We start from the raw sequence: 24,484 nt of genomic DNA, 5'->3' as shown, positions 1-24,484 counted from the left end.
CAGAAACAAAGATAACCTGAGTCCTCTGCAACTATGACAATACAAACTACGTTTTTGTCATTTACATTATAAGGTATAAGATCTAAAGAGCCACTCCCAGTCATAACTTAAACCAATACTTGAGACTGATTTAAGGCAATTCATTGGCATATGAGAAAAATAGCTGTAAACAGCGGAGCTCTATCCCCAAGGAGCTGCAAAAATAGCACCAGACATATACAGGTGCACAAGTTGACAAGCAAGAACTTATACTAGGCAACACAACAAGGCATTGCCTGCATCACACACCATACATCCGTCGCCTCTAAAGGATATGAAAAGAAGGGGAAAAAATCAACTTAGCAGGTACCTAAAACAATAGCAAGTGCATAAAGGTTAAAACCAAGGGACTCCAGCAACACGAATTGGACTAATTTGATCTGGCGGACCTCTTCCATAACCTAATTTGATCAAGAGACTCTTAACAACAAAACACGGTTAGGAGAACACGTGTTGCGTCAATTTGATCTCATCAATTTCCTCCATAACCTAATTACGCTCCAGACCATCACGTGCGCACGCAATTTTACAAGGATCTTACCAAAGCACAACCTAACACAGCAATCCAATAATCCACTATCTCGGTGCAAGCGAATTAATGAGACTAACTATACTCAGCCATCAGTACGCACAACCAAAACAGTAAATGAACAAGGCAAACTAAACAAAAAGCAGCAAGACAACTCTCAATAACCTAAGAATTCATACTCTTTAACCAACAACGGCGCATGGCAGAAAGATTCGTTGCTCGCCCTCTCGCTTGCTCAACAAAGCAATCGAGTCGACTGGAAAAAAAAAAACATCTACAATCTACAGTCACCGCCCACCCCCAACGCGGCGGCAAAATGACCGAATTTAAAAAGGCTAACTATAGCTAGGTCGTCGGGAAACCACTCCCGATTCTACGATGAATGTGGCAACGCCAACACAAGAACAGAGATGGGAGGGGGTACTGACGTAGTTGAACGCCCAGTTCTCCTCGTCGTTGACCTGCGAGTGCAGGAACCCCGTCACCTTGTCCCACGCGTCCGCCGCCGCAGGCCCCGCCATGATCCCGCCCTCCGCCGCTGGGTTCTCCTAGGGTTTGGCCTCTGCCGATGAGTTGCTCTCGCGTTTAGTTGCGGCGGCGGCGGCGGCGGCTACGTTAAGCGGCGAGGGCGGTTGGAGGCTTCCCTTTTTATGGGCCTGTTTGGGCTTTTCGTGTGGGCCTAGATTGGGCCCAAAAAGAGCGAGGGAAAAAATAAAAGGAAAAACGACTCCGCTGGGGATCGAACCCAGAATCTCTGGTTCCGTAGACCAGCGCCTTATCCATTGGGCCACGGAGTCGCTTGTGCTGGGAACTTATGTTAAATATAATAAATTTAATAAGTATAATAAAATCTTATCTGCCCTGGAATTTTCAGCCACTGGGAAACGGCCGCGTGTCCGCGGACGGATCAGGCTGCACGCCTCGACCAAGAAAGCTTGCCAACGCCGGTGTGCGCTGAGCCACGGTTCGGTTGGGTACGCATCGCAGCAGCAGGGGAGAGGGAGCGCGCTGTGGCCATGGCGTCGCTGTCGCTCACCGCCGTGGCTGCAACCGCGGCGAGGCCAAGCAGCAGCTGCAGCGGGAGAGGCCGCCGTCTCAAGGTCTCCTCCATGGCCACACAGAAGGGCCAGAAGCCGACGCCGAAGACCATCTCCGGCACAGGAAGATCAGTAAGCACCACCATTTCTTCACGCTTCTCGATGCTCAATTTCAGAAACGGTGGGTGATGGAAGCGTGCGTGCAGGGCACGACGGTGTTCCCGCTGGGCGAGCCGGGCCCGCGCCCGTCGACGGTCAGCGGCAAGGCGCCGGTGAAGCTGCTTACGAACGTGGAGCGGCTGCGGCTGCTGACCAAGGCGGAGCGCGCGGGCCTCCTGTCGGCGGCGGAGCGCGCTGGGCTGTCGCTGTCGGCGGTGGAGCGGCTGGGACTTCTGTCCAAGGCGGAGGAGCTGGGTGCGCTCTCGGCGGCCACCGACCCCGGCACGCCAGGGGCGCTGCTGGCGCTTGCTCTCCCACTGCTCGCGGCGGGCCCCGCGGTGGTGTACCTCGTCCCCGAGGAGCAGGCGTGGCAGGTGGCTCTGCAGGCCGTAGCCGCGCTCGTTTGTGTCATCGGCGGGGCCGCCGCGGTCGCCGCCTCCAGCTTCGTGTCCAGACTCCAGAGCTCGTCGAGCTGATGAACGCGCGCGTTTGCTCGCATGCAGTAGAGTCAAGCAATCCGAAGCAGCTGTGCATTGCTCTGTGCTCGCTAGCATCTTGGTATCGCGTGGAGTACTCCTATGCTTCTGTGAAAATCGATATATATATGTTGCATCGATCATTTGTTGTGAGACTTACCTGGTTAACCAGATTTCAATTTTGTTAATTTGTTAGAGATGGATTTATATGCACGTTACTTGTGAATGGTGTTTTGGAGGTTTTCTTAGCTGGGTTTTCGCCTCCAAAGTCAAAAACAAATAAATAAAATATATTTCATAAGTACATTATGTTAAAGTAAACAGAAAGCTTAGATAAAATTGATTGAAATTGTGCAAAATCTGAGTTGACGGCATTATTAAGAACTCAGTGATTCGTCATTGGGGTTTAGGGTCCATGGAGGTTAAGGTTGGGGGTTCAGGGTGCCTTGCTTAGAGGGAGACTAAGGAGGTAGAGGACCGATGGTAGGGCGAGGTGGCGGGGGTGCTACTAGAGCCGCAGGTAAATGAAAGAGTGGCGGGCCAGGTTGACTGCGGGGTGGCAGCATGAGCCATCAAAGGTGTGGAAGGCAAGACAGCACGGGTTTGAAGAAAAAGAGGGAAAAGAGCAGCCCAACATGACTAGGGTGGAGAAAGATTATGGATGAATTCAACAGCCAGACCAGTCGACTGGGATTTTCTAAAGATCTTAGTCGACTGATGTGTAGAGACACTTGAATGTTAAACATAGTTAAAGAAAAATATTCTACATGATTGATGACTTATCTTCTATTGGGATGTATCCGCTCGTCAACGTCCCGGAGGAGAGCATGATCCCAACGAACAATCTAATGCTGATGCACATATCCCGTCTTCCTGGCTAGACTAACCGACTTTCAATGGCAACAACTTTTGGTTCTCGCTTCAAATGCCGATTGTCTCAATACTCTCTCTCTCTCTTTGGTCTCCTGACTCTAAGGTACGAGGAGACTGTTGATTTGTTGCTTCTGACATTGGTGTTCAGTAGCAAACTTAGCATTGGAAGAATGGTGTACATATAATAAGTTGTATGTTCAATGTTTACCCATATCCTAAATATAAACTATTTAGTCTTCTCGGATATTTGCTAAATATGGGTCATTCAACCATGTACCATCACATTTTGTTGTCTCTTGATTCAAATAACTATTTTTTTATATAAATAATTGTTAATCTCATTTGACCACCTCTAAAACTTATATAGATCTTATGATGACTTATTATTGTTTTGTATCTATGCTTGTTACCTTGTTGATAACCTAGGTTAGTCGATGTAACATTGCCATGTAGCAAGATCTCAAACACTCTTTTTCATGATTATTAGTTACGTGCTCGTGCGTTGCAACGGGAGCCAAATATTTTCACGTTATAATATATATTATCATCATCTTAATAGTGACAATAGTTATCTAATAATTATCTAATCTGCCCGTGAGTAGAGACCTAAACCATATAAAAATCAAATGTTGCACTTGTTTGCATAACTTTGCATTCAACAGTGACATTCGGAAGGCTTTATTATGTCTGCCATATAAAAATCAAATCCTCAGAATTTTTCCTATTGAGTAAATAATTACAAACATATGGGTAATGATGTTTTGTAACACTCTACTCATAGTGTTAGTTGTCACTAACCGATGAAAGAAGTATGCAGATAAATACATGTATCGATGCAATAGTTAGCAAGGCATGTTATGGGTCATAGTTAGGCCACCACAAAAGTAAAGTCCTTGGTAGCATCAAGGACAAAAATGTTATTGAAACATTAAACAAAAAGGGCCAAGAAATGCATGCTTCAACATAGATGGATACCATCTACAGGAATTTCATCAGACATTGCAATTCATCCATGCAGAATGTTCCCATGCTTAAAAAAATTATGAGTTTATAGGACTCTTAACATTAACAAAATCGGTATCTTAAACTACAGTCTGATTGGTATAGTTTACTATGCTTAATTATAATAAAAATTACAATTCTTTTCGTTGGCATATGATGTAGCAAACCAACAAATTCTACTTATCAACAATTTCATCAAACTTCCCTCCACCGATGCATTACAAGAACAAATAGGCAGGTCATGAATAAAAAGTGGATCAAACCTCACCTCAAGATCAGAGAAATCAAAACATGTCCAATAGTATATGATTATAGGCCTAGAGTGATTTGTAGCTGTGAGATGCAGCTTAAAGAAGGGATCAATGAGTGATCCTAGCTTGTACTGAGTGGTACATCGGCACTTTGGAGTCTTAGTGACTCGTCAGCATCTTGGGCCTTGGTGGCTCAAGCTTATTGATCCTCTGACTTGGTGTGGAGCGGTGGCAAGACACATGTATAGGGACGTAGAGACCTTTGCCTTGGTGGCTCAAGCTCCGAAGTGATCACAGTGGTAAGTGATCGAAAGAGAGGCTAGTGATGAGACCTTGCCTTGGTGACTCATCGTGCTTGAGACTTTGTCTTGGTGATTTTGTAGCTCAAGAGTCGTGACCGGAAGAGACTTGGCGACTGGGAGAATATCTTTTGTGGAGCTCCAACGTGGACTAGAGGTGGCATTCATGCTATCGATACCACAGGATAAAAATCCCTTGTGCCGAGGTTGTCTCTCTACCTTATTTACATTTTCGCATTTACATACTTATAATTTACCTTGCTAGAGTAAGTTGCAATCCTCTTGAGAGGTAGAGTAGACACACTAGATAACCCTAGAACATATTTAGATAGAAATTGAGATAAGTTTATCTTGTAAAGTTTTTAGAACTAATTTAGTTTAGGTTTCTAAGTGTCATAATTCACTCCCCTCTTAGGACGTCACCGTTCCTCACACCAGCAGATCTACTTTGCTTCAGTACGGATGACACATCTCTTGCACATATGGCAAAGAGGTTATAGTTCAGATCTGGACCTGACTTCTGGGTTGTTAGTGATGTTCCGGTAGAGCTGCATCCTGCAGATGCTGATGACCACGCCTATCGCCGCGAACATCGGGTACACCTGCACGAACACAATATCCCATAAGCAAAACATGTATGAGAGAGAGAGAGAGGCCGTAAAAGCTCACCTCGGGTCAGACCCAACGGTTGGCCATCAGAATCGGGGGCACTTCGGACCGGTAGGAGACCACGGAGGCGAAGAAAGATGGGTAAAGCGGAGAGACGACAATAGAAGAGAGGGAGTGTGGAGTGGGTGAAGCGAATGGCTCAGGCGATGGGATCTCGTCCCCGTCGGCGGGCGAGAGAGATCGAGGATCAGAGGGTGGTGAGCCTCCTCCGCCGGCATGTGACCGCACCACATGCGCTTCAATGGCGGGGAAGCATGGGCTCAATTGAGTGAGAGCACCGGCGGTCCATGTTGCAACGTGAGCTCCACCTCCCACGATGGGATTACAGCGTGGGCCTCGTGTCCTCTTCCAGCGAGCGGGCGATGGCCTCCTCCGCCGGCGAGCGAGCGCACAACGCGTGCCCTAGCGGCGAGGAAGCATGGGCTTGGGTGATGGGATCTCGTCCCCGTCGGTGGGTGAGTGTCGGTGAATCAGGAACCAGGGGTCCCCGAACCCCGAGGCCAGGCCAGCAATCCATCACGTGGCGCCATCCCGTGGAGTCTCCTCTGCAAGATAAAAAAGATTAAGTCCCGAGAGAGGGCGCTCGGGGCCACAGTCAGTGGTCCCCGAGTACCCAAGTTCCCCGATGATCTGCGAAGTCTAAGTGCCGGGAAGAAAGTGCTCGGGGAGGTCTACAGTGACCCCCGAGCACCCGAGTCCCCCGACGACCAGGAAAGCTAAGTACCGGGAGAAGTGTGCCCGGGGCTGCGAGCGGTGGCCCCGTGGGCACCCAAGTATCCCGAGAACCCACTGAAGGAAGTTCCGGGAGAGAGTGCTCGGGGCCGTGTGCAGCAGCCCCCGAGCACTCGGTCCCCCGAGGATCTGTACAATCATGCCCAGGAGAGAGTGCTCGGGGAGGTGAACAGTAGCCCCCGAGCACTCGGTTCCCCGAGGACCAAGGAAGGGCATTCTCGGGAGAGAGTGATCGAGGAGGTAAATAGTGACCCCCGAGCACTCGGTTCCCCGACGACTCAGAAAACCCCCTGACAGTGACCCCCGCAGGGGCCCATTGATGAGGTGTCAGCCAGTCAAAGGCCCGAAGCCGCATTTAAGAGCGCGCGTGACCTGTCACCTCCAACTGCTCCCGCTATGTTCGGTGTCAATTCCTGCCACATTCTGGCAGAAGGACGTGGGGTCATTAAATGCACAGGTCCCATCCCGTGCCATCCGGCCCGTCTCGGGATAACGTCGTGAGGGCCGAGGCGTTCCGTCTGCCGCACTGTTGTGGCAGGAGAACAAGACAGGGCGGGCACGCCGGGCCGCTCTTCGGCTGCCCGGTGGGCCCTCTCCACGGCGTCCGTTGCCAGTGCATTTATGGTGACGGATGACCGGGCGCGGGGCGCATTTTTCCACCCCCGATCACTTCGCACAGAGGCTATGATGACTCCCTTTCCATTTATAGTGCCTTGGAACTCGTGCCCTCTCGTTCGGGGCACGCTATTGCCGGCGGGTATTTAAAGCAGCCGGCAACACGGACAAAGACAAGCTTTGAAAGGCGCTAAAAATCCCAGAGGAAGTAAGTAGAGAAGGAAAGAGAAGATCAAGAGCACCCAAAGTCAACAGATATACGCAGATCGAAGAACAAGGAGCCCTAGGCTCTAGGATAGACAAATATTCTTGTAACCAGCAACATCCTTGAGGGGCATTCTCAGGGCATTTATAGTATCCATACAGGAGTAGGGTGTTACGCCTCCGTGCGGCCCGAACCTGTCTAAACACCAGTGCATTTACTTCGTTCCGTACTAGATCATTCCACCCTGCCGGCCATCGCATTTATACTCATTTATTTCTCCGGCGAACATATTCAGGATCATCCCCCTGGCCGAATCTCTAAAAAGGGGTCCCTCAGGATCCCTACGACAGGAGTTAACCCTCCGACAGTGAGAGAGATCGAGGATCAGCGGACGGCGAGCCTCCTCTGCCGGCGAGCGAGCGCACCACGCATGCTCTGATGATGGGGAAGCATGGGCTCTGGTGACGGATCTCATCCCCGTAGGCGTGGGGTTTGGAATTTTGGATCCAGGGGAAGGGAGGATATGAGAAGGAGGGTGGGAGGAGGTGAGGTCAATGAGGAGCACTGGGGGGGCGGCAAGGTTGCAGGCGTGCAGATTGCTAGATCGTTAGAGGAGGACAGATGGAACGAATGTGGGCCCACATGGCGTCGCATAGGTGAGGGGGCGGAAACATTCAGTGGAGTGGAAGAAAAAGTTTGATGCGGTAGGAAGTAAAACTACTTATTTTTTAAGTAGGAGAGATAACTTTCATATAGAATGATATCGTTGATAATTTTTTCCTTTCTCTTTCTCTTACTGCATTAGATAAACTTGGAGAAATTTGTTTATCTTGTTGAATAGCAGAGAACTTCATGCTGATCTCAACCATTGATCATGGGATATCAACATGGATATCTTTGCTAATCAACAAGCTATACAAATTTCTTCTCGGTTGTTTCCCAGCATCTGCATCATTCAACAAATGGCTATGGAAATCTTGATGCAAAGGTAAACACACATTCTTCTTCAAGCTTTTGCTTAAGGATAAACTGAACAGTAGAACTCTTTTAAGGATGAAAAAAGATCAATCTTGACCGTTACAACTGCGTCTTCTACCATGCACAAGTGGAGGAGACACTTGGGCACTTCTTTTTTCACTGCACTTTTAGCCAATGATATTGGTGTTTTCTTCATGTACATTGGGATCTTTCTCTTTCCGTAATGGATTTGATCGAGGAAAACCGCCTAAGATCATGCCTTACCATTTTCAGAGAAATTGTTACGATTTTTGCTCGACGGTCTAGTGTCACTGCAATTGTATCATCTTTCATAGCGATTCTCTCTCTTTAGGCAGGTGGAAGCCTGATTGAAGCAGGGATTCTCCCTACTTATTCAAAGAGCAGAATCATGTGTGAAAACTTTGCTTCAATTTGTTTTTTATTTGGGCATGTGATCTTTGTAAACTATTGTAAACACTCTGTTCATATTTTTAAAATTATCAGTAGGAGCCAGCCCTCCTGTTCACAAAAGAAAAAAACATTCCCTTGAAATATTGTTCTCTAGATAATTCTTTGCCCTCTTCTGATATCAAGGATATTCTAAATTAAGTGTGTGTCACTTTAAATTTTTTTCTTGTTAAGTCTAAAAAATGTGTGGCATATGATTTTCATTGTGAACAGGAGGTAAGAATTTAGAAAATAAGGTAAATATGTTACATGAGACATGAAAAAAATCATTTACAACAGAGAGAATGTTGATAGCTTTTGTAGTTGTGTTTAAATTCTTGAGTACATTAAGCCATGCATAAGATACTTATACACGTTATGGGTATATAGTAGATCATGGGCTATAAAAGATATCTCGAAAAAAGTTTATGATGAAATCTTAACCAAAACAAAAGGAAATGTTTTGAACTATATACAACGTGGTTATCAGATATCACCAAACATTTGATGTGGCATGGTGCCTCGTTTTGGTTGTGGCTTTGATACACACTAAGATATGGAAAAACAAATTCATTAAGAAAATTAGGAATGATATGCACGGTTGCAAAGAAAAAGTATAAAAAGCACTAACCTGCGTGGCTAGACCTGCTGGCTAATGCTGCCACTACTACTGACTGTTGTTGTGTTTGTTATGTGCCATTTGTCTTGGCTCGTTGCAAGCACTCAATGTTGCCGGAATGCACAGAGCTGCTTGCACAACACTCACTACATCTTATAATTGTGCTCGCTACATTGCCACAAATCTTCAACATGAGAGAGAGGTTTGTTCGTTATGAGATACATTTCCTTGTTTACCGGCGATCTATTGTATCTTAATTACAATACTTGAGCCCTGAGATGGTATTGGGTCATGTTGATGGAGGCATGTAAAAAAGAGATATTTGTGAAGACTGTTATGAGAATTTAAAGTAGAAACCCATATTATCAGCAATGATATTAGTGTGTGTGTATATATATATATATCTTTTAAATAGCTCTGCAAATATATTATATGTACATATGTACATCCATTACCCTAGCTAGATCCGATGCGTCAATTTTATGACCAATAGAGAAAAAAATATATTTGACCAACATTTGGTCTCTTGTTTCAGTGCTAGTATAAGAGCTCAGCTCAACGTGGGCAAACACAGCTTTGCCTACTTCTTTGTGTTGTCTTAAATGTATTAATCGATGGACCAAACTAAATTTTGGGCTTGGGCTCTTGTCCGGCTTAGGCTTTAGTTTGAATTGTTTTAGACATATTGCATATGACAAACATTTAAAGTCAATATTGAATGAATAATTCTGTTTGTAAGCAATCCTACATGATTTATCTACAGGACATTACATGACTTTTAACTTTACCTACAAATATATTTTGAATATAATTACAAGTTCGTTTGGCACTTTGGTGTGCTTACAAGCTGGTTATGCTACTTATAAGCGACCATATACTACTCAAATAAATGTTATTTAAAAACTTTGACTATTTATACACACTAAAATATTAAGATTTGTAACATAAAAATGGTAGTAGATTTATCATGACAAATATTTTTCAATAACATTCTACAACAAATGCTTAGAAAAGTAATGATCAAAGACATGTATTAGTGTATGTGTCAATATCTAAAATGACAAATAAAAAGATTGGAGGTAGTATCTATGTATTTACAACTTTTACCATTTACAAGATACATACATACAACATATATATTAAACCACATATCAGTTATCACAATATATTAACGCCATTTATAAGTCAGATACACGTGCTTATGACATCATTTATATATCACTACATAAGTGTCAGTACGTTGCAACAAAAATATAAATATTGGGCGCGGTAACATCAATCATAAATTCAATATATGAAGATGTGAATGTTCCGTAGGAGTACCACCGAATGAATATGTTATGAGTGTTGCCGCAATTTGATTTTATATAAGATCTGAAAAATTAGGAGGAGATTATCCGCTAATTTCTCTCCTAATTTCTTTATTTATTTTTATTAGTAAAATATATCCAATATCCGTAGCCAGTAAGAGACGAAAAGGCTAGAGAAATAGGTGGATGTCAAAAGTAGATAAATTATTTAAACTTTATAAACTTTTATTAGATAGGAGGAGAGTAGGAAGAGGAAGAGGTGACACGAGAACAACTCGTGCTTTATATCTTTATATAGTAGAGACATACAAATAGTCTCCTCAATAGAAACTTGTTTCTTTATTTCATAGAAAAAGAGAAACTTATTTTTTTAATGATACTTAGGCCCTATTTATCTTTTATTCTGATTATAGATTTTATCCCTAAAAGCAAAATAAAAAACAAACGACCCAATATAAAAGCTGATTTTTATAATTTATAAGCCGATTTCTACTGTAAAATCATACAATTCATAATTTGATAAAACTGGGTTTCCACGAAATCTACATATTGAACTGAATTTTTACAATCTAATAAAGCTATTTCTTTCTACTAATATATATATATATATATATGCGTTAGATTATTTGGGCTTCCCACCTCTCCACGTCGGGCCGGGTGCGATCAGCCCAAAATCTGGCCCGGACCCGCACTAGGGCCCTCGATCACACCCACCGCAGCTTTGTTTGGCCGCTCCGTCGCCGTCGAAGCCGAACCCGCCGCCGGCCTCCTCCTTCTACCGAAGGCAGCGGCCAGCCTCCTTCCACCGAAAAACGGCAGGCAGCCACTCGCACTCCTTCTAGCGATGTGCGGCATAGCCCTCGTCCTCTCCGGCGACCGCCTACTCGTCGTCCCATCCGCCGCTACTGGCTCATCGAAAACCAGGAACTCCGGCGAGGTATTTCTACTATTATCCTTCGAGACCTCCCAAAACTCCAGTTAAACCGCTGCCCTGTCAATAGTACCAGTACCTTGAATCTAGTGTTCGTTACCAAACCCTAAACCCTAGTTGATCTAGGCTGACCTGCTGCTTTGTACGCGAGCGCAGGGGAACGGCGTGTCGGTGGACGAGCTCAAGGAGGCCCTGCGGCGGCGAGGCCCTGACAGCCTTGGCTGCAAGAGGCTCCAGCTTTGCGCGGACGGCACAATTCTAGGTAGCCGGTGGCTCCATGTGCGTGGGGATTTGAGTGAATTTTGGTCATTTCTTGTGGTGATTGTCGCGTGTTGCAGGGGTTTATGGCTGCAATGGTGGAGAAGAGGATATAGGTGGCACGGGTGTTGCTGAGTTGTTCTTCATCGGGGCAACACTGCATCTCCGGGGAGCTGAGCCGGTTGCACAGCCCTTGGTATCCCCCTCCGGAAGTGTTCTTGTGTATAATGGTAATGCTGTAGAGCTTGATAGTTGATATACTGTTGCTTCCTTTTCTTCGCAAATTGTTGTCCTACAGTGATATATGCTGACCTAGTTTTTTTAATCTTAGGTGAGATATATGGAGGACTTCAAGTTGCCGATGATGAAAATGACACTCGATCTCTGTTTTCCTCACTGGAATTTTGTTGTTCGTGTGACTGCCATGCTCTTAATAGAGATAAAACATGTAGTTGTTGTGGGAATGTAGGCAAATCAGTTCCGCAAATCCTTTCCACAATCGAAGGCCCATGGGCTTTGGTATACTGGCAGGCAGGTAGTTGTGATGATTGTCTTGTTTCTACTCTGTTGGAGATTCATCTTTCTAACATCCAAGTCACCTTGAACTTCTAGATGGACTCAAATACATTGTGGTTTGGCCGTGATGCATTTGGACGAAGAAGCCTCTTGGTACATTGGCCCACACCTGATGATTCTCGCTTCATATTATCATCAGTGTCACCCCCTTCATTGGGGAAGAACCAGCCTGGTAAGATATGCTTACCTTTCAGGTGTCCATCTTATCAGTAAGATGCGATATTTTCTGCACCTAACGTTTTTTGTTCTATACGTGCTTTGAATAGTGATTACTCTTACCTAGTTTCACAAATCCAATCTCATATGTATGCTCTTGTCCACTCATACAGCTTCAACAACAAATGGTTTGGTGTCAGATCCTGATTTGTCTGACTGTACCAAATCTAGCTACTGGGAAGAGCTTCCTTGTGGGATATACAGCATCCACTTGAAAGACTTAAAAGAAAATGGCACAAATGTGAAGGAAGGATGTATTATCGAATTTAGGAAACATGAGTGGACGGATTCTTCATTGAATAAATTAATTCAGTGGGAGAGGAAATTCACTGTTCCTATTGTGGAGAACAATTCTGTTGACGAAGGGAACCATCACTTGTGTCAGAGCTTCGTAAGCTCAAGAGAAGCTGAAGAAAATACAAATTTTGGGGTTGCGAAGACAGATCTGCTGTCAGATTTTAGTTTATGTGCTGCAAGTTGTATAACACAGTCAGGTACAAGAAATGTTACTACAAAAATTTCATGAAATAATTCATCTCGGAGAGTTGCTAATACTTATATTTTGTTTACAATGATATTTCCATTCAGCACATAGAGTACTGGTTGCATTACGGGAATCTGTAATGCTGCGGGCTAATGTGAACACACTCTTCCAGGTGAGCATACAAGTAAGATCTAAGTGCTGTTTTTTTATACTTTTGACCATTTAACAACCCAGCTGCCTAATTATTTTATCCAAGACTTTCTTCTCCGGAATAGTTATATTTTTCCTCATGTTTCATTTCTTGTTAGTCTATCAGGTAACACTGAGTCCTTTCATGTTGACAGGGTGGTCTAAATAAACTCAGGGACGACGAGTTAGCCCCAATAGCAGTCCTTTTTTCTGGTGGCTTAGACTCCATGATACTTGCAGCATTGTTAGACCAGTGCATTGATTCCAAATGTAAGTTCCACTATTACTTTTACTTTGTTGTATTCAATCTTTCAAACTTATCTGTTTTTTTTTTTCATTTGGTGCAAGAAGATTGCCTCTTTATGCCAGTCCCTAAACTTCAATATGTGACTAAAATTAATTAAGATTTCCAACAGGGACAATTGACTTGTTAAATGTCAGTTTTGACGGGCAGCTCGCTCCAGATAGGATTTCTGCAATATCAGGACTGAGGGAGCTTCAGAGGATCTCCCCGCTCCGAAGGTGATTTGACTTCTGAACAAGTCATGTTCTTAGCCCTGACAGCTTATATGATCTAATACTGAATGCATTTGATTTTCTTTTAATGCTAAAAATCTTCATATGGTCCCATATCAGTTGCACATGAAGATTGATGGCACATCCATCATTTTCTGTTGTACATGGAATTCTGGATTCAATTTCTGACGCTCCTACAGTCCTACACTCCTACTATAGCCTAATGAGTTTCTTGTCTATTATGATATTTCCGCTGCACTAAACCATCAGATGATCAATTTGCTTCAATGCAAGCTGTGATATATCCTGCCTGATTTTACTTGTGTGCTTCCTAGTTAATCATCCAAGTTCATTATCCGTCTTAGTTTTTGGTTTAGCTGTAAATGCTGTGTCACTTTGAACTGAGTGATTATTTTGTTGTCCTTGCATTCTTTGCAGATGGCGTCTTGTCGAGATTGATACTGCTTTGACAGACTTGGAAGGGGAAAGTGAGCACGTGATGTCACTCATACACCCTTCAAGTACCTATATGGTGTGCATCTTTATATTAGAGCTTTGATTTGTTAATTCCATTGCTTTACAGTCCTGGAATGCTCAAGAACATGCCACCTAAATTGTTCATGCACTTGCACTCTGCTTACATGTTCTTGGATTTGGGTTTTTCGATTGGTGACATAAACTTCCCAACTTTTGTATCTTTATAAACTCATGATAAAGTTATCAAAGTTGAAATGTTGGATCTCTTGTACAGGATTTAAACATTGGTATTGCCCTCTGGTTGGCTGCTGGTGGGGATGGTTGGGTTGATGGGAGTACATGTCATATGAAAGATGGTTCTCGCTATAAGTACAGGTCAACATCTAGGGTCCTTATAGTCGGTTCTGGGGCCGATGAGCAGTGCGCCGGTTATGGTAGACATCGGACCAAATATAGGCTTGGAGGGTATGTCTATGCATCAATTTGATTTCTTGCATGTAAGATAATACAATGAATATCAATTAAAATGTTTGTGCACCGTATCACTAGAATCCTGTTAATTATTTTGAGTTTTTGTGTCCCTGTTTAGCTGGAATGCACTGGATGAGGAGATGAGACTAGATGTGCAAAGAATATGGAAAAGAAATATGGGAAGAGATGATAGGTGCATCTCCGACCATGGCAAGGAGGTAGGCTGTGTCTTCTTTCTTTGTTTTATGAATTTGAATGCTTAGCACTTGGGTTTAGGCTTTTAGCTATTTAATGTTTACTAATGTTCATCCTGCAGGCTCGTTTTCCATTTCTTGATGAGAATGTGATAAAAACTTTGTTGGAAATTCCGTTATGGGAGATTGCTAAACTTGATGAGCCTGTGGGAAAGGGTGACAAGAAGATCTTGAGAGAGGTTTGCACTTCATTTTCCTTACTTTGAATGGAAGTTGTTACATTATATTCCAATTTGCATTACAAAAAAGCATACTAGCTGAATTCGCCAGTTGTGTGGATTGAATGATAGTCTAATGACACATTTACCAGGGTTTTCCATGCATGAATGTTCGCTAACATGGTACTCGCACTGTCACAATCACCATCTCCTTGTATGTTGTAGGTTGCAAGGCTGCTGGGCTTACAAGAAGCCGCTCTTCAGCCAAAGCGAGCAATCCAGGTGCATATTCTAACCATTTATTTTGGCTTTGATCAGTACTGCAAAATCCACATATTGTAGCACAAATGTACACAATTTAGAATGTAGACAACAAGAGGGCAATATCTGTTATAGATGGTTGGTTCTATGAAGGCACATCATCTCTGCTTAAATTTCTGATATCTGTCAGTGTCACGATAATCATAGTCCGTTTCATTTCCTTTGCTTCCACACGTAATACAGCACACGAAGTTTTCACATGGAAGACTTAAGCGTACACTTAACACTACTTCTATCTGATGCCACTACTTCTATCTGATGCTTTATGCAGTTTGGTTCAAGAATAGCGAGGGAGTCAAACCGCAAGAATTTCGGGAGCAACCGGGCAGCGAACCAGGCATCAGCTGGCAGTGTGCAGATTCACAAGCATATGCAATGACAGTTCACCGTTGGTATACACCCAGTGTCCAGTGACAATTCACCGACTCTGCAAGGAGAGGAAGCTGATCACTAGAGGCCACCTCCTCCTCCTGTGATGGTGAAGGTCCCCCTAGATGGCACGCTCCCGCCATTTCTCGATCCTTTGGCTGCGCCGTCAATCAGAATCAGCCACCATTCAAATGGTCGAGGACGCTGCAGCACGACGTTTTTTGCTGTGACACAGATGGCTGTATTTGGCATGGTTTGGTTTTGTAGAGTCCTTAGCAGTTGGATGGAGTACCATTGCCACGCTACTATCTGTTTGTCCCTGGCTATTTCAGGTGTGAAATTCTTGTTCCTTACTCTGATTTCACTGTGTAACAACACCAATGCTCAAAAGGCCGGCTGTTTTGTTTGCTCAGTCTGATTTTTTTTTTTTTTTTGAGAAAAGCTTGCTCAGTCTGATGTGGTGCCTGTGTGGGCTTGCTGGGCCGGTGTGGGCCTGAGCTCTCTGATATGTAAACAAATCCTCGGTGGAAAAAGTTCGGCACGGAAGGCAATGCGCTGCCGCCACGTGTCCTTGCCCCACCGCTACGTACACACGGCTCGCGGACACGGGAATCCGCCCACCTCCGTCTCGTCGTCTACAAAGGCGGCCCACCCTCCCCTTCTTCGTCTCCGTCTCTCTCCGCCTTTCCTTCCCCTCTCTCCTCTCTTGCTCGCGTGCTTGGATCCGCCCCAAACCCTTACCACCAACGGTCCTCTCCCCGACACGAACCCTAAACCCCCTCCCCCTCCTCGATTTCCCGCCTAATCCTCCCCGCTCCGCTCCCCACCACCGCGCGCTCGCTTCCAATTCGAATTGGTTGGTTCGAATTCGAATTCGGATCGCCCCCCCCCCCTCGGGGGAGCTGAGCGAGCTCGGGGAGCTCTATTCGATGCGGTGCTGCGCCTAGGTCAACCGATTCGGGCCGGGTGGTGGCGGTCGGTGGGATCTGAACCCTAGCGCCGGCCGGATCTGGGGCTGAGCCGGCGAGGTGCTCGGCGCCTCAGCGGCATGACCGGTAGGGAAGGGGGGAGAGGAGAAGCGGCGGAGCTATGAGCGGCAGCGGGGACGAGTTCGGGCGGGCGGTGGCCCGCGCGGCGGTGGCGCAGGCGCTGGAGTCCGCGGGGTTCGACTGCGCGCACCGCTCGGCGGTGGACGCGCTCGTGGACGTCGTCCTCCGCTACATCTCCCACCTGGGCCGGTCCGCGGCGTTCCACGCGGGCCTCGCCGGCCGCGCGCTCGCCAACGAGCTCGACATCATCCAGGCGCTCGAGGAGGTGGGCGCCGACACCGACGGGTTCGCGGGCGCGGCCGCCACGGGCCACTGCCTCGTTGGCTCGGGAGTCGTCAGGGACCTTATGACGTTCGTTGATTCCAGGGACGAGGTGCCCTTCGCGCGGCCGCTGCCCAGGTTTCCTGTGCCGCGCATGCAGCCGCAGCCCTCTGCCAGCTTCGCGGTGGCGGGGCGGGAGACCGGGATGAGGCACGTGCCGGAGTGGCTCCCGGTGTTCCCGGATCCGCACACGTATGTGAGGACGGAGGTGTGGGTTGATCCGCCGGCGACCAAGGACAGGGTGGACAAGGTGGAGCAGGTGCGGCAGCGGAGGAAGGCGGAGAAGTCGCTGCTCAGCTTGCAGCAAAGGCTGGCGCTCGCTGGTGCTGATGGGTTTCGTCCAGCAATTTCGCAGGATAGTGCAGAGAAGGGGAAGGAGATACAGGCAGCTGGGACCAAGAGAAATCCATTTCTTGAGCCAGCATTGCCGCCTGGAGAGAAGGATGTGTCCGAGGTTGATATGCCTCCTGAAAAGAAGAAACTATCTGTCCTTGAGGCATTCGCCCCAGCTATACAGGCAGCAACCTTCATGGAGCTTGATGCTGGGACAGGTGTGGACCAGAGTCAAAACCAAAGGAGCATCGTGCCAAAAGAGAGGGCACCGGTGCACCTTAAAATTGGAATTGACAAGAAGCCGTTAGCGGCAGCACTTAATTCAAAATCCCTGGATCTGAGGGAGGATCCGTCCTTCTTGAAGGAGGAAGCAAAGGATGACCGGAAGCGGAGGGCTGGCATGATATTAAGGGCATCAATGGAGAACCCACAGGAGCTCACTCAGCTTTAAAGTGGTTTGTGGAGGAAGTGCAGTACCCTGAATGGAGTTGCGTCATGGTGTGATTGGGATCACTGGAGCTATGGATGTTCCGGATTTATGGTGGAACCTCGATTTCCAGAATCTTGAGGTATGTTGTTTTGCTTCTGGTAGCCTTTTGGTCTTTGCTGTCAATTGCTTTAGAGGCCCATGCGAGCTAAACTCATTTAATTGAATCTGATTGGGTTCACACATATTTGTAATCTTCATCGTATTAAATTGGACTGTAGGCATCAACATAGTGAAATGATCCATATTTTTTTAACTAGGCAATGTAGTGTTAATGCATATATGTGTTAATTGTTGCTCACTTAGGACAGTTAGGATAATGGTACAGAGCTGTGGCAAATCTATGTAGAATATGCATCTATCTAGCAACCATAAACACTTTGGCATCTTGTATGATAGAAACTTGGGAGCTTGTTATATTGAACTCACATTTTAGGTTTGCTTGGCCTACTCAGTAATGTTAACACTTGAACTATGTATTTAAAATTTTGAGCAATAACGAGACTTGTTTTGTTGCCCAGATACATGCCATTTAAGAAAAAGTAAAGAGACTACGGCATGCACTCACCATTTCATATATGCAATGGACAGTAATGATCTTATATTATTTGTCATTGAGATTTATAAGAGGAAATTTAATCTGTTTGTACACCAAAAAGTGATACTAGTTTGATTTATAAGAGGAAGTAGGCTGGTGACTGATTTTTTAAGTTTGGCTGTATTGGCAACATTGTTTCAAAAGATGGCCACTTAGGCGCTATGAATCACCCTCCATCCTAGTATCTAACTGCTTAGGAGCTAGCACACCCCTCCTCCCCCACCCGCAGTCAGGTTGCATTGGAGTGTTTTGGTATGCTACAGATAAGGAAATTTGATTAGAAGTTTTAGTATAAAAGAGGATATTTCCTTACTTATGCGCTGATTAGGTATGCCTGTAATTGAATTTTTCTACTCTTCTTCCCTCCATACTTTCTGTCTTTTTACAGTTCTGCAACTCAAACTGCATTAAGGATCGATTTGGTATTGTGGCAGATTATGATAATTTCATTTCATGGAAATGCTTTAGATATTCAGTCTTTGGTTAGCTTTTTTTTTCTTTCTAAACTGTGATGCGAAAATGGATATTGATTCTTTCCAAGTAACTGTAATAAGATTTACTTTCTAAAGATGGAAGAGAAAATAGTGCACATGGTCTTTTATTGTGTTCACACTGCCTCTTAAAAGGTTGGCAGGATAGCTTTTCCTTTTGTGCTACCATTGGTAGTTAAGCTGTAAAATGCTTAAGAGTGTTGCAAAATATATATGTACACTGTGTATGCCCTTTCGTTGTGATTTGTTTGTGTGAGAACAGTATGACTTCTCATGAGAAACTAATAAATGGATAAAGGTGCTGTTGTACTTATGGGAACAACGAAGGTAGGCTAACTTAGCTAATATACTGTTCCCCCTTAAAAGTGGATTCCCTCTGAAGTGAAAGTTGATCCATATTTTTGAGGGGAAACAGTAGGGAAAAATCCCTACTGTGGTATATATTATATTAAAAGAAAAGAAAAGAACAAACAAACAAAAGGGAGGGACTGAACAAAGGGAGAGGGGGAAAAAAAGGGGGGGGGGGGGGGGAGTCTAAGGGAGCGAAGAGAGCCAGGAAGAGACCAGGGATCTCAACGACAGAGACAACCTAAAGGATTGAATAGACACCTCATTTACAAAGGACACTTTCCAGCTAGAAAAGGGAACAACCGAGTTTCTAAAAAAGACATCGTTTCTTGCGTTCCAAATAGACCAAGCTGTGATAATAAAGATCTCCATGGAGAACGGATGAGGGAAGTCTCTCTTGGTTTGATCAACATATGGAAGAAGTGAAGCTGCTTGTCACAAGCTAGGTTGACATGAGTCCAGCACCTAGTAGCAAAAGGGCACTCAAAGAAGAGATGGAAGGCTATTTCTTCCACTCTACCATTGCAGAGCACACAGTTGTAGTTATTTCCTTCAATTTTGAGCCTTTTCCTTTTCAGAAGATTTCTAGTATTTAGGGCCTGTTTGACAGAGCTCTTAGAGCAGCTTCCCGATTGGAATTAGGGGGAGATCTGCTAAACAGCAGCTTTCAACTTTTAGTTCTCAGAGTGGAATCCGTGGGAGTGTTTCTCTGAAATGAACTAGAAGCTGGAGAATTGAAAAAAACAGCTTCCCTTGATTCATTTCCCGCACAGTATCACTTCCTTTATATAGTTTATTCTAGAGAATCACTTTCAGTCATATAATCACTTCTCTAGAGAATCACTCTCCACAGAGAATTTGAATCAGGGAGAGCTCTACCAAACAAACCCTTAATCTATCTATGAACAGAAGCCAGGTGAAGACTTTTAGTTTTCTGCTGCATTTGGATTTCCAAATCCAACTGAAAGGCACAGGTGGTTGGATCCCCTTGAAAGTCAGATTATAGAACTTGTTAGCTGTGTAATCTCCAGAGCCTCATATATATTGCCAAACATCTGTATTGCTGTGGTTACTTTGTATAGAATTCATGATTGAGATAAGTGTCGTGAATTCCTAGAAAGCTTGCTCTGAGATAGGGGGTGTAGACTGTTATCTTGTCTAAAATCTGCTATAGAGATACTTTCATTCTTAGCATAAGAGAACAACCTTGGGAGTCTGAGTCTAAGGATCGAACTTGGAATCTATGCAGAAAAGTTTATGTTTCTGGCAACTATATGGTTGCACGGTTAAAGTATTTGTAGTAGCTGGTCCAATATTATATAGTTGTGCATGCAGCAGATAAAAAGTGTGGAATAGAATTGTTCAAAACAAATCTAAATTGTTAATGATGGTAAATGGATCAGCCATCCAGCTGTAATATATTTAACGGTTCTCTGATTATGTTGCACATGTGTCAGAAAATTGAGTGTATTCACTACTTTCTACGTTTTAGTAGGAATTGTTTATTCTGGGATGTCATTGTTGAAGAGACATCTCTACTGCTTCATACTCAATGATAGTATTAAATTATCGTATCAAATAAATTATTTTCATTCTGACTAGAAGCTTTGATGATTTGTGCAGGCCAGGCATCCGTGATGCAACATTCCTCCTGTTGGAACAACATCAGAATCAATACTCAACCTCGCTAACCTGCACCCAGGCTCTCCCACCTCCACCTGCTATTTCCCTAAAATCACCAGACGCCGATAAACCTGCCGCGTGTAACTCAAGTTCCATCATTTCCCCTCATCGAACCTGTTTCTGTTGGTATTTCGCCTGTAAACCCACTTCGCACGGAGCTGATTTGGGAGGCCGTGTTTTCTTCACCCCAGACATGGCATCCAAAGAATGATGCTCCTGACTTCTGTAGCTGTATTCCCTGGTAGGTTGGAGAGATATTTGTACAAAAGCTGACCGGATCCTCCTGACCGAGACTCTTCACAACAGGATTGATGTACCTAGTGGGTTACTCACTAGAGCCAGCTTCTTTTATGCAATATGTTAGCCTAATTGCGCAGTATGGTGTCGCGCAGCTCCCAATACCCGATAAAGGATTCATTCGTGAGGATTGATTGATTCTACAGAGATTTATCCTCCATGAGTTGTAATGCTTTGTAGCTGGTGTTAGTGCCCCTTTTCGGGACTGTAATAACAGTGTACTATATGATCTTCTTGGGCCTTTGTTCCCTGTCCTGAGTTTCTAACAATCTACTGATTTGAATCGTTGAAGCTTCGGAAGGTAGCGTGTATTGTGGTGTTGCGCTGGCTTGCATGCTGGTGTAGTGGTGTCTGTTAGTGCTGGATATGTAATCATGATGTGCTGAGTGCTTCGCGCTTTTGCGTGCAGTCGTCTGTGGCCTGTGTGGTGTGTATGCTGGCCATGGTCGTCATTAACCTTGCTCTCCACATCCTAGTAAGGGCCACGCTTAACTAGAGTCCGAGTGAATGTTTTTTTGCAGGTGCTGAGAGCTGACACTTTATTTCTGTCGAACTCCAATTTCAGAATTACACAGTTAGTTCTCAGGAATACTTCACTTCACTCTTGTCTTCTTAAGAAAAAAGCGAGATAGGAAACGACGGTAAAAATCTAAAAATAGGTAACATATCGGATCGTATTTAAAAAAATAATATGATATCGTATTTACAAATATATATCGGTGTCTTATTCATCAAATACGGGTTTTTGGCACATCGCATATCAAAAAATAGCGAATCTAGGTGTTTTTGGCACCTCATGTGTCGAACACTGTACATGAGGTATTAAATACGGCATCTCATGTGTCGAATACAGCTGGGCCCTGGTGTCCTACGGCGTTGTCCCTTGTCGCATGCTGTCTCTTGTCGCTTCTGCCATGTGCGGTGCCGCTCTGCAATAAATTCAGATATTTGGGTCATCCTTACCTTATTTGGATATATGGTAATATGGGAAGGTACTTAAGCCAACATCACCAACGATAGATAATACATTGAAAGATATGAGTATGAGACCCATATGAGTTATACCATAGTGGTAATCTAACTTATGTGATAAAAATTCCATAAATTAAAACCTGAGAAGAATAATCTATTGGTTAACTGAAAGAGAATACTATACAACCCACTCGAGTAAAGGTGCAATACTCTCAAAATTTGTAAAGTAGGTTGGTTGTTGCATTAATGTGTTATGTTGACTTTAATTAGAGATGATACTATCCTACAATGGATTCTTGAAAGAACACATCTATATGAGTCTGACTGTTGATCACAATTTATGACACTTGTGTGAGCTCTAATAAACTCATGAAGAGACCATGGAGTATGACTTATATGCTCTACCTGAGGGGTAGCCTATTGACATCTAAGTATCAGTTATGACTTTAAGTGAAATTTGTTTTTACAAATTTGTAATCTAAGGTATAGTCTATTTTTTAAGTTGTGAATGAATGTAACTTAATATTCTAGTGGATGTTTAACCCTAACAGGTCTCCATCAAAACACTGGTATATCAAACAATATTGAGAAATAGAAAATCTCTGTGAGACTTTGAGATCTGCTTTGTGATTGTTAGATATATGGGCTTAGCCTACTTTGAAATCTCTGGAAGACCAACTTATAAGGAATTGTCTCCTCCACTCACTTAGCATGTGTGAATGAGGAGACTAGGAGAACACTCACGTGTGCACACTCGCCTCGCTAGGCCATGGCGGGGACAGAGGGCACATGCGCATGGCACCTGCATGAATGGTCCATCAAAATCGGGTCTATTTGCTTATGCATGTTCGACTTCTTTTTGTAGTTTTATTCTTTTTGCTACATGAGTACATAATAAAGTCTAATCGTGGTGCGTTTCAACCACGTGATTCTCTATCTATATATATCTGTCGGCCTCCGCCGCAAAGGATACACACGCATCAGGGTTTTGCTTATTTTATCTCTATTGCGTCATTGCATGTAGTCTACTACATCCCACTGCGTCGGTGTGCATCGACGAACGGGAGAGCAAGTCTTCAAAACCCGACACTCTTGGGACCCTGCACTGAAAGTAGACGAATAAGGTTTTTGGAAAGCGCTCGGCGCGACTGCTCACGATTTGCTTGCTTTACATCATCACGATCTATTTCGTCTACAACATCATCATCTGCTGCATCGCCATCATGAAGCTTCTGCATCTCACGCTACGATCATATACGTATTATATATTAGATACATTATTGAAATTCTTCTTAGAAAGCTACTTGGGGCTCGTCAGAGCTTATCGGAATCTTACTTCGAAGTTTAGTCGGGGTTTATTGGAGCTTGTCGGAATTCTACTTGGAAATCTAGTTGGGACTCGTTTGAGCTAGTTGAGAATCTTATCAGAATTAGGTATTTGCATATGTTCTTGTTCATATTACATTAAAAATTAAATTAAATCTGTATGTGCTATATTTCCAACATCGCCTTTAGTCTCCAATAGTTCGGCAGTACAGAGGCAGCTGCTGATTGGAGGAGGACGGATCACAAGAGCACTGTACTGGCCACTACTACCAATGACATCCCGAGGCACGCACGCACGCGTGCAGCCAACGTGGGCTAGCCTGTGAGCTGGACAGCGCCGAGACGGTTTTGTTGACCGTTGACCTTAGCCGCTCTTCGTCTTCGTCCGTTTGCAAGTTGCAACATGCATACAACCGAAAGCCGCAAACATAGGCTCCATGCGTCCATGGATCAACCAACAACCGCCATGCATATATGGTGTGTGGATCAGTCTGTTCATGGAAGTGAATCGCTCACCAACGCCCCACTATATACGCGCGTGTTCTTGGTTAAATCCGGTCCCCGATTTGGACGCAATGTTTCTCGCGACTAGCGGGTGACAAACATACACGAGTCCGGTTCGGATTATCAAGCGATCGTCGCTATATCAAATCGCGTTCGATGATAGGTGTGTTTCTTATGTTATTCTGGGATCATTATTTTACACTATAAAAAAACTATTTTTAAGACGTATAACTTATTTTTACAGGTATTTAGCGTACCCGTCTACGATTAAAGGACGGTAGAAATGAACGATTTCTACAGACACAAAAAAATCACTTGTGGAAATCTATTAATTACCATAGACGGTTCACTTAAGAAACCGTCCGCTTGTGAAAAATTTATTTCTACAGGCGGTTCCTTAAACGAACCGATTGTGATAATCGGTCCCCGAATCGATATTTTTTGACCCGAAAAAAAGCGAATTTTTTTGACCGATCAGACACCTCCGCAGTCGCAAGTCACAAGTCACGCGTTTTTTTCACTCGAACTCGAAACCTATCAGCTCGCGCGAACCCTGCTCACCATTCCACCACATAATTACTACTGACTATATTAGCATATGTAATTCTTTTGATA

At 44.4% G+C, this 24,484-nt stretch overlaps 2 protein-coding genes and 1 non-coding gene across 3 annotated transcripts; 2 read left to right on the top strand and 1 right to left on the bottom strand.

Annotated features, from left to right (window-relative positions):
• Positions 1-1,292: 1,292 nt before the first annotated feature.
• Positions 1,293-1,365, bottom strand: TRNAR-ACG (transfer RNA arginine (anticodon ACG)). Its single transcript has one exon. It is a non-coding gene; the product is annotated as a tRNA-Arg (tRNA).
• A 142-nt stretch (positions 1,366-1,507) lies between these two features.
• On the top strand, positions 1,508-2,437 carry LOC133906376 (uncharacterized). The gene is made up of 2 exons (XM_062348258.1): positions 1,508-1,737; positions 1,812-2,437. Exons 1-2 carry the CDS (start codon positions 1,585-1,587, stop codon positions 2,238-2,240), a joined length of 582 nt encoding a protein of 193 aa, XP_062204242.1. The 5' UTR covers positions 1,508-1,584; the 3' UTR covers positions 2,241-2,437.
• Positions 2,438-10,882: 8,445 nt separating this feature from the next.
• On the top strand, positions 10,883-21,352 carry LOC133905704 (uncharacterized). Its single transcript, XM_062347464.1, has 17 exons — positions 10,883-11,177; positions 11,328-11,433; positions 11,510-11,659; positions 11,761-11,960; positions 12,042-12,177; positions 12,335-12,715; positions 12,810-12,889; positions 13,050-13,164; positions 13,311-13,416; positions 13,849-13,942; positions 14,162-14,352; positions 14,477-14,576; positions 14,675-14,791; positions 14,996-15,052; positions 15,363-15,443; positions 16,607-17,732; positions 20,711-21,352. Exons 1-16 carry the CDS (start codon positions 11,085-11,087, stop codon positions 17,612-17,614), a joined length of 3,015 nt encoding a protein of 1,004 aa, XP_062203448.1. The 5' UTR covers positions 10,883-11,084; the 3' UTR covers positions 17,615-17,732; positions 20,711-21,352.
• The last annotated feature ends 3,132 nt before the right edge of the window (positions 21,353-24,484 follow it).

This window comes from Phragmites australis, chromosome 23 (assembly GCF_958298935.1).
Source record: "Phragmites australis chromosome 23, lpPhrAust1.1, whole genome shotgun sequence".
Classification (NCBI taxonomy): Eukaryota; Viridiplantae; Streptophyta; class Magnoliopsida; order Poales; family Poaceae; genus Phragmites; species Phragmites australis.
This window is presented reverse-complemented; position numbering and strand designations above follow the sequence as displayed.

Bases quoted from the DNA above. Each gene is read 5' to 3' on its own strand.
- LOC133906376 (XM_062348258.1), top strand. From the start codon at position 1,585: ATGGCGTCGCTGTCGCTCACCGCCGTGGCTGCAACCGCGGCGAGGCCA. The intron at 1,738-1,811 runs GTAAGCACCACC...GCGTGCGTGCAG, and splicing joins TCTCCGGCACAGGAAGATCA to GGCACGACGGTGTTCCCGCT.
- LOC133905704 (XM_062347464.1), top strand. From the start codon at position 11,085: ATGTGCGGCATAGCCCTCGTCCTCTCCGGCGACCGCCTACTCGTCGTC. The intron at 13,165-13,310 runs GTAAGTTCCACT...GATTTCCAACAG, and splicing joins CCAGTGCATTGATTCCAAAT to GGACAATTGACTTGTTAAAT. The intron at 15,444-16,606 runs GTGCAGATTCAC...GCGGTGGCGCAG, and splicing joins ACCAGGCATCAGCTGGCAGT to GCGCTGGAGTCCGCGGGGTT.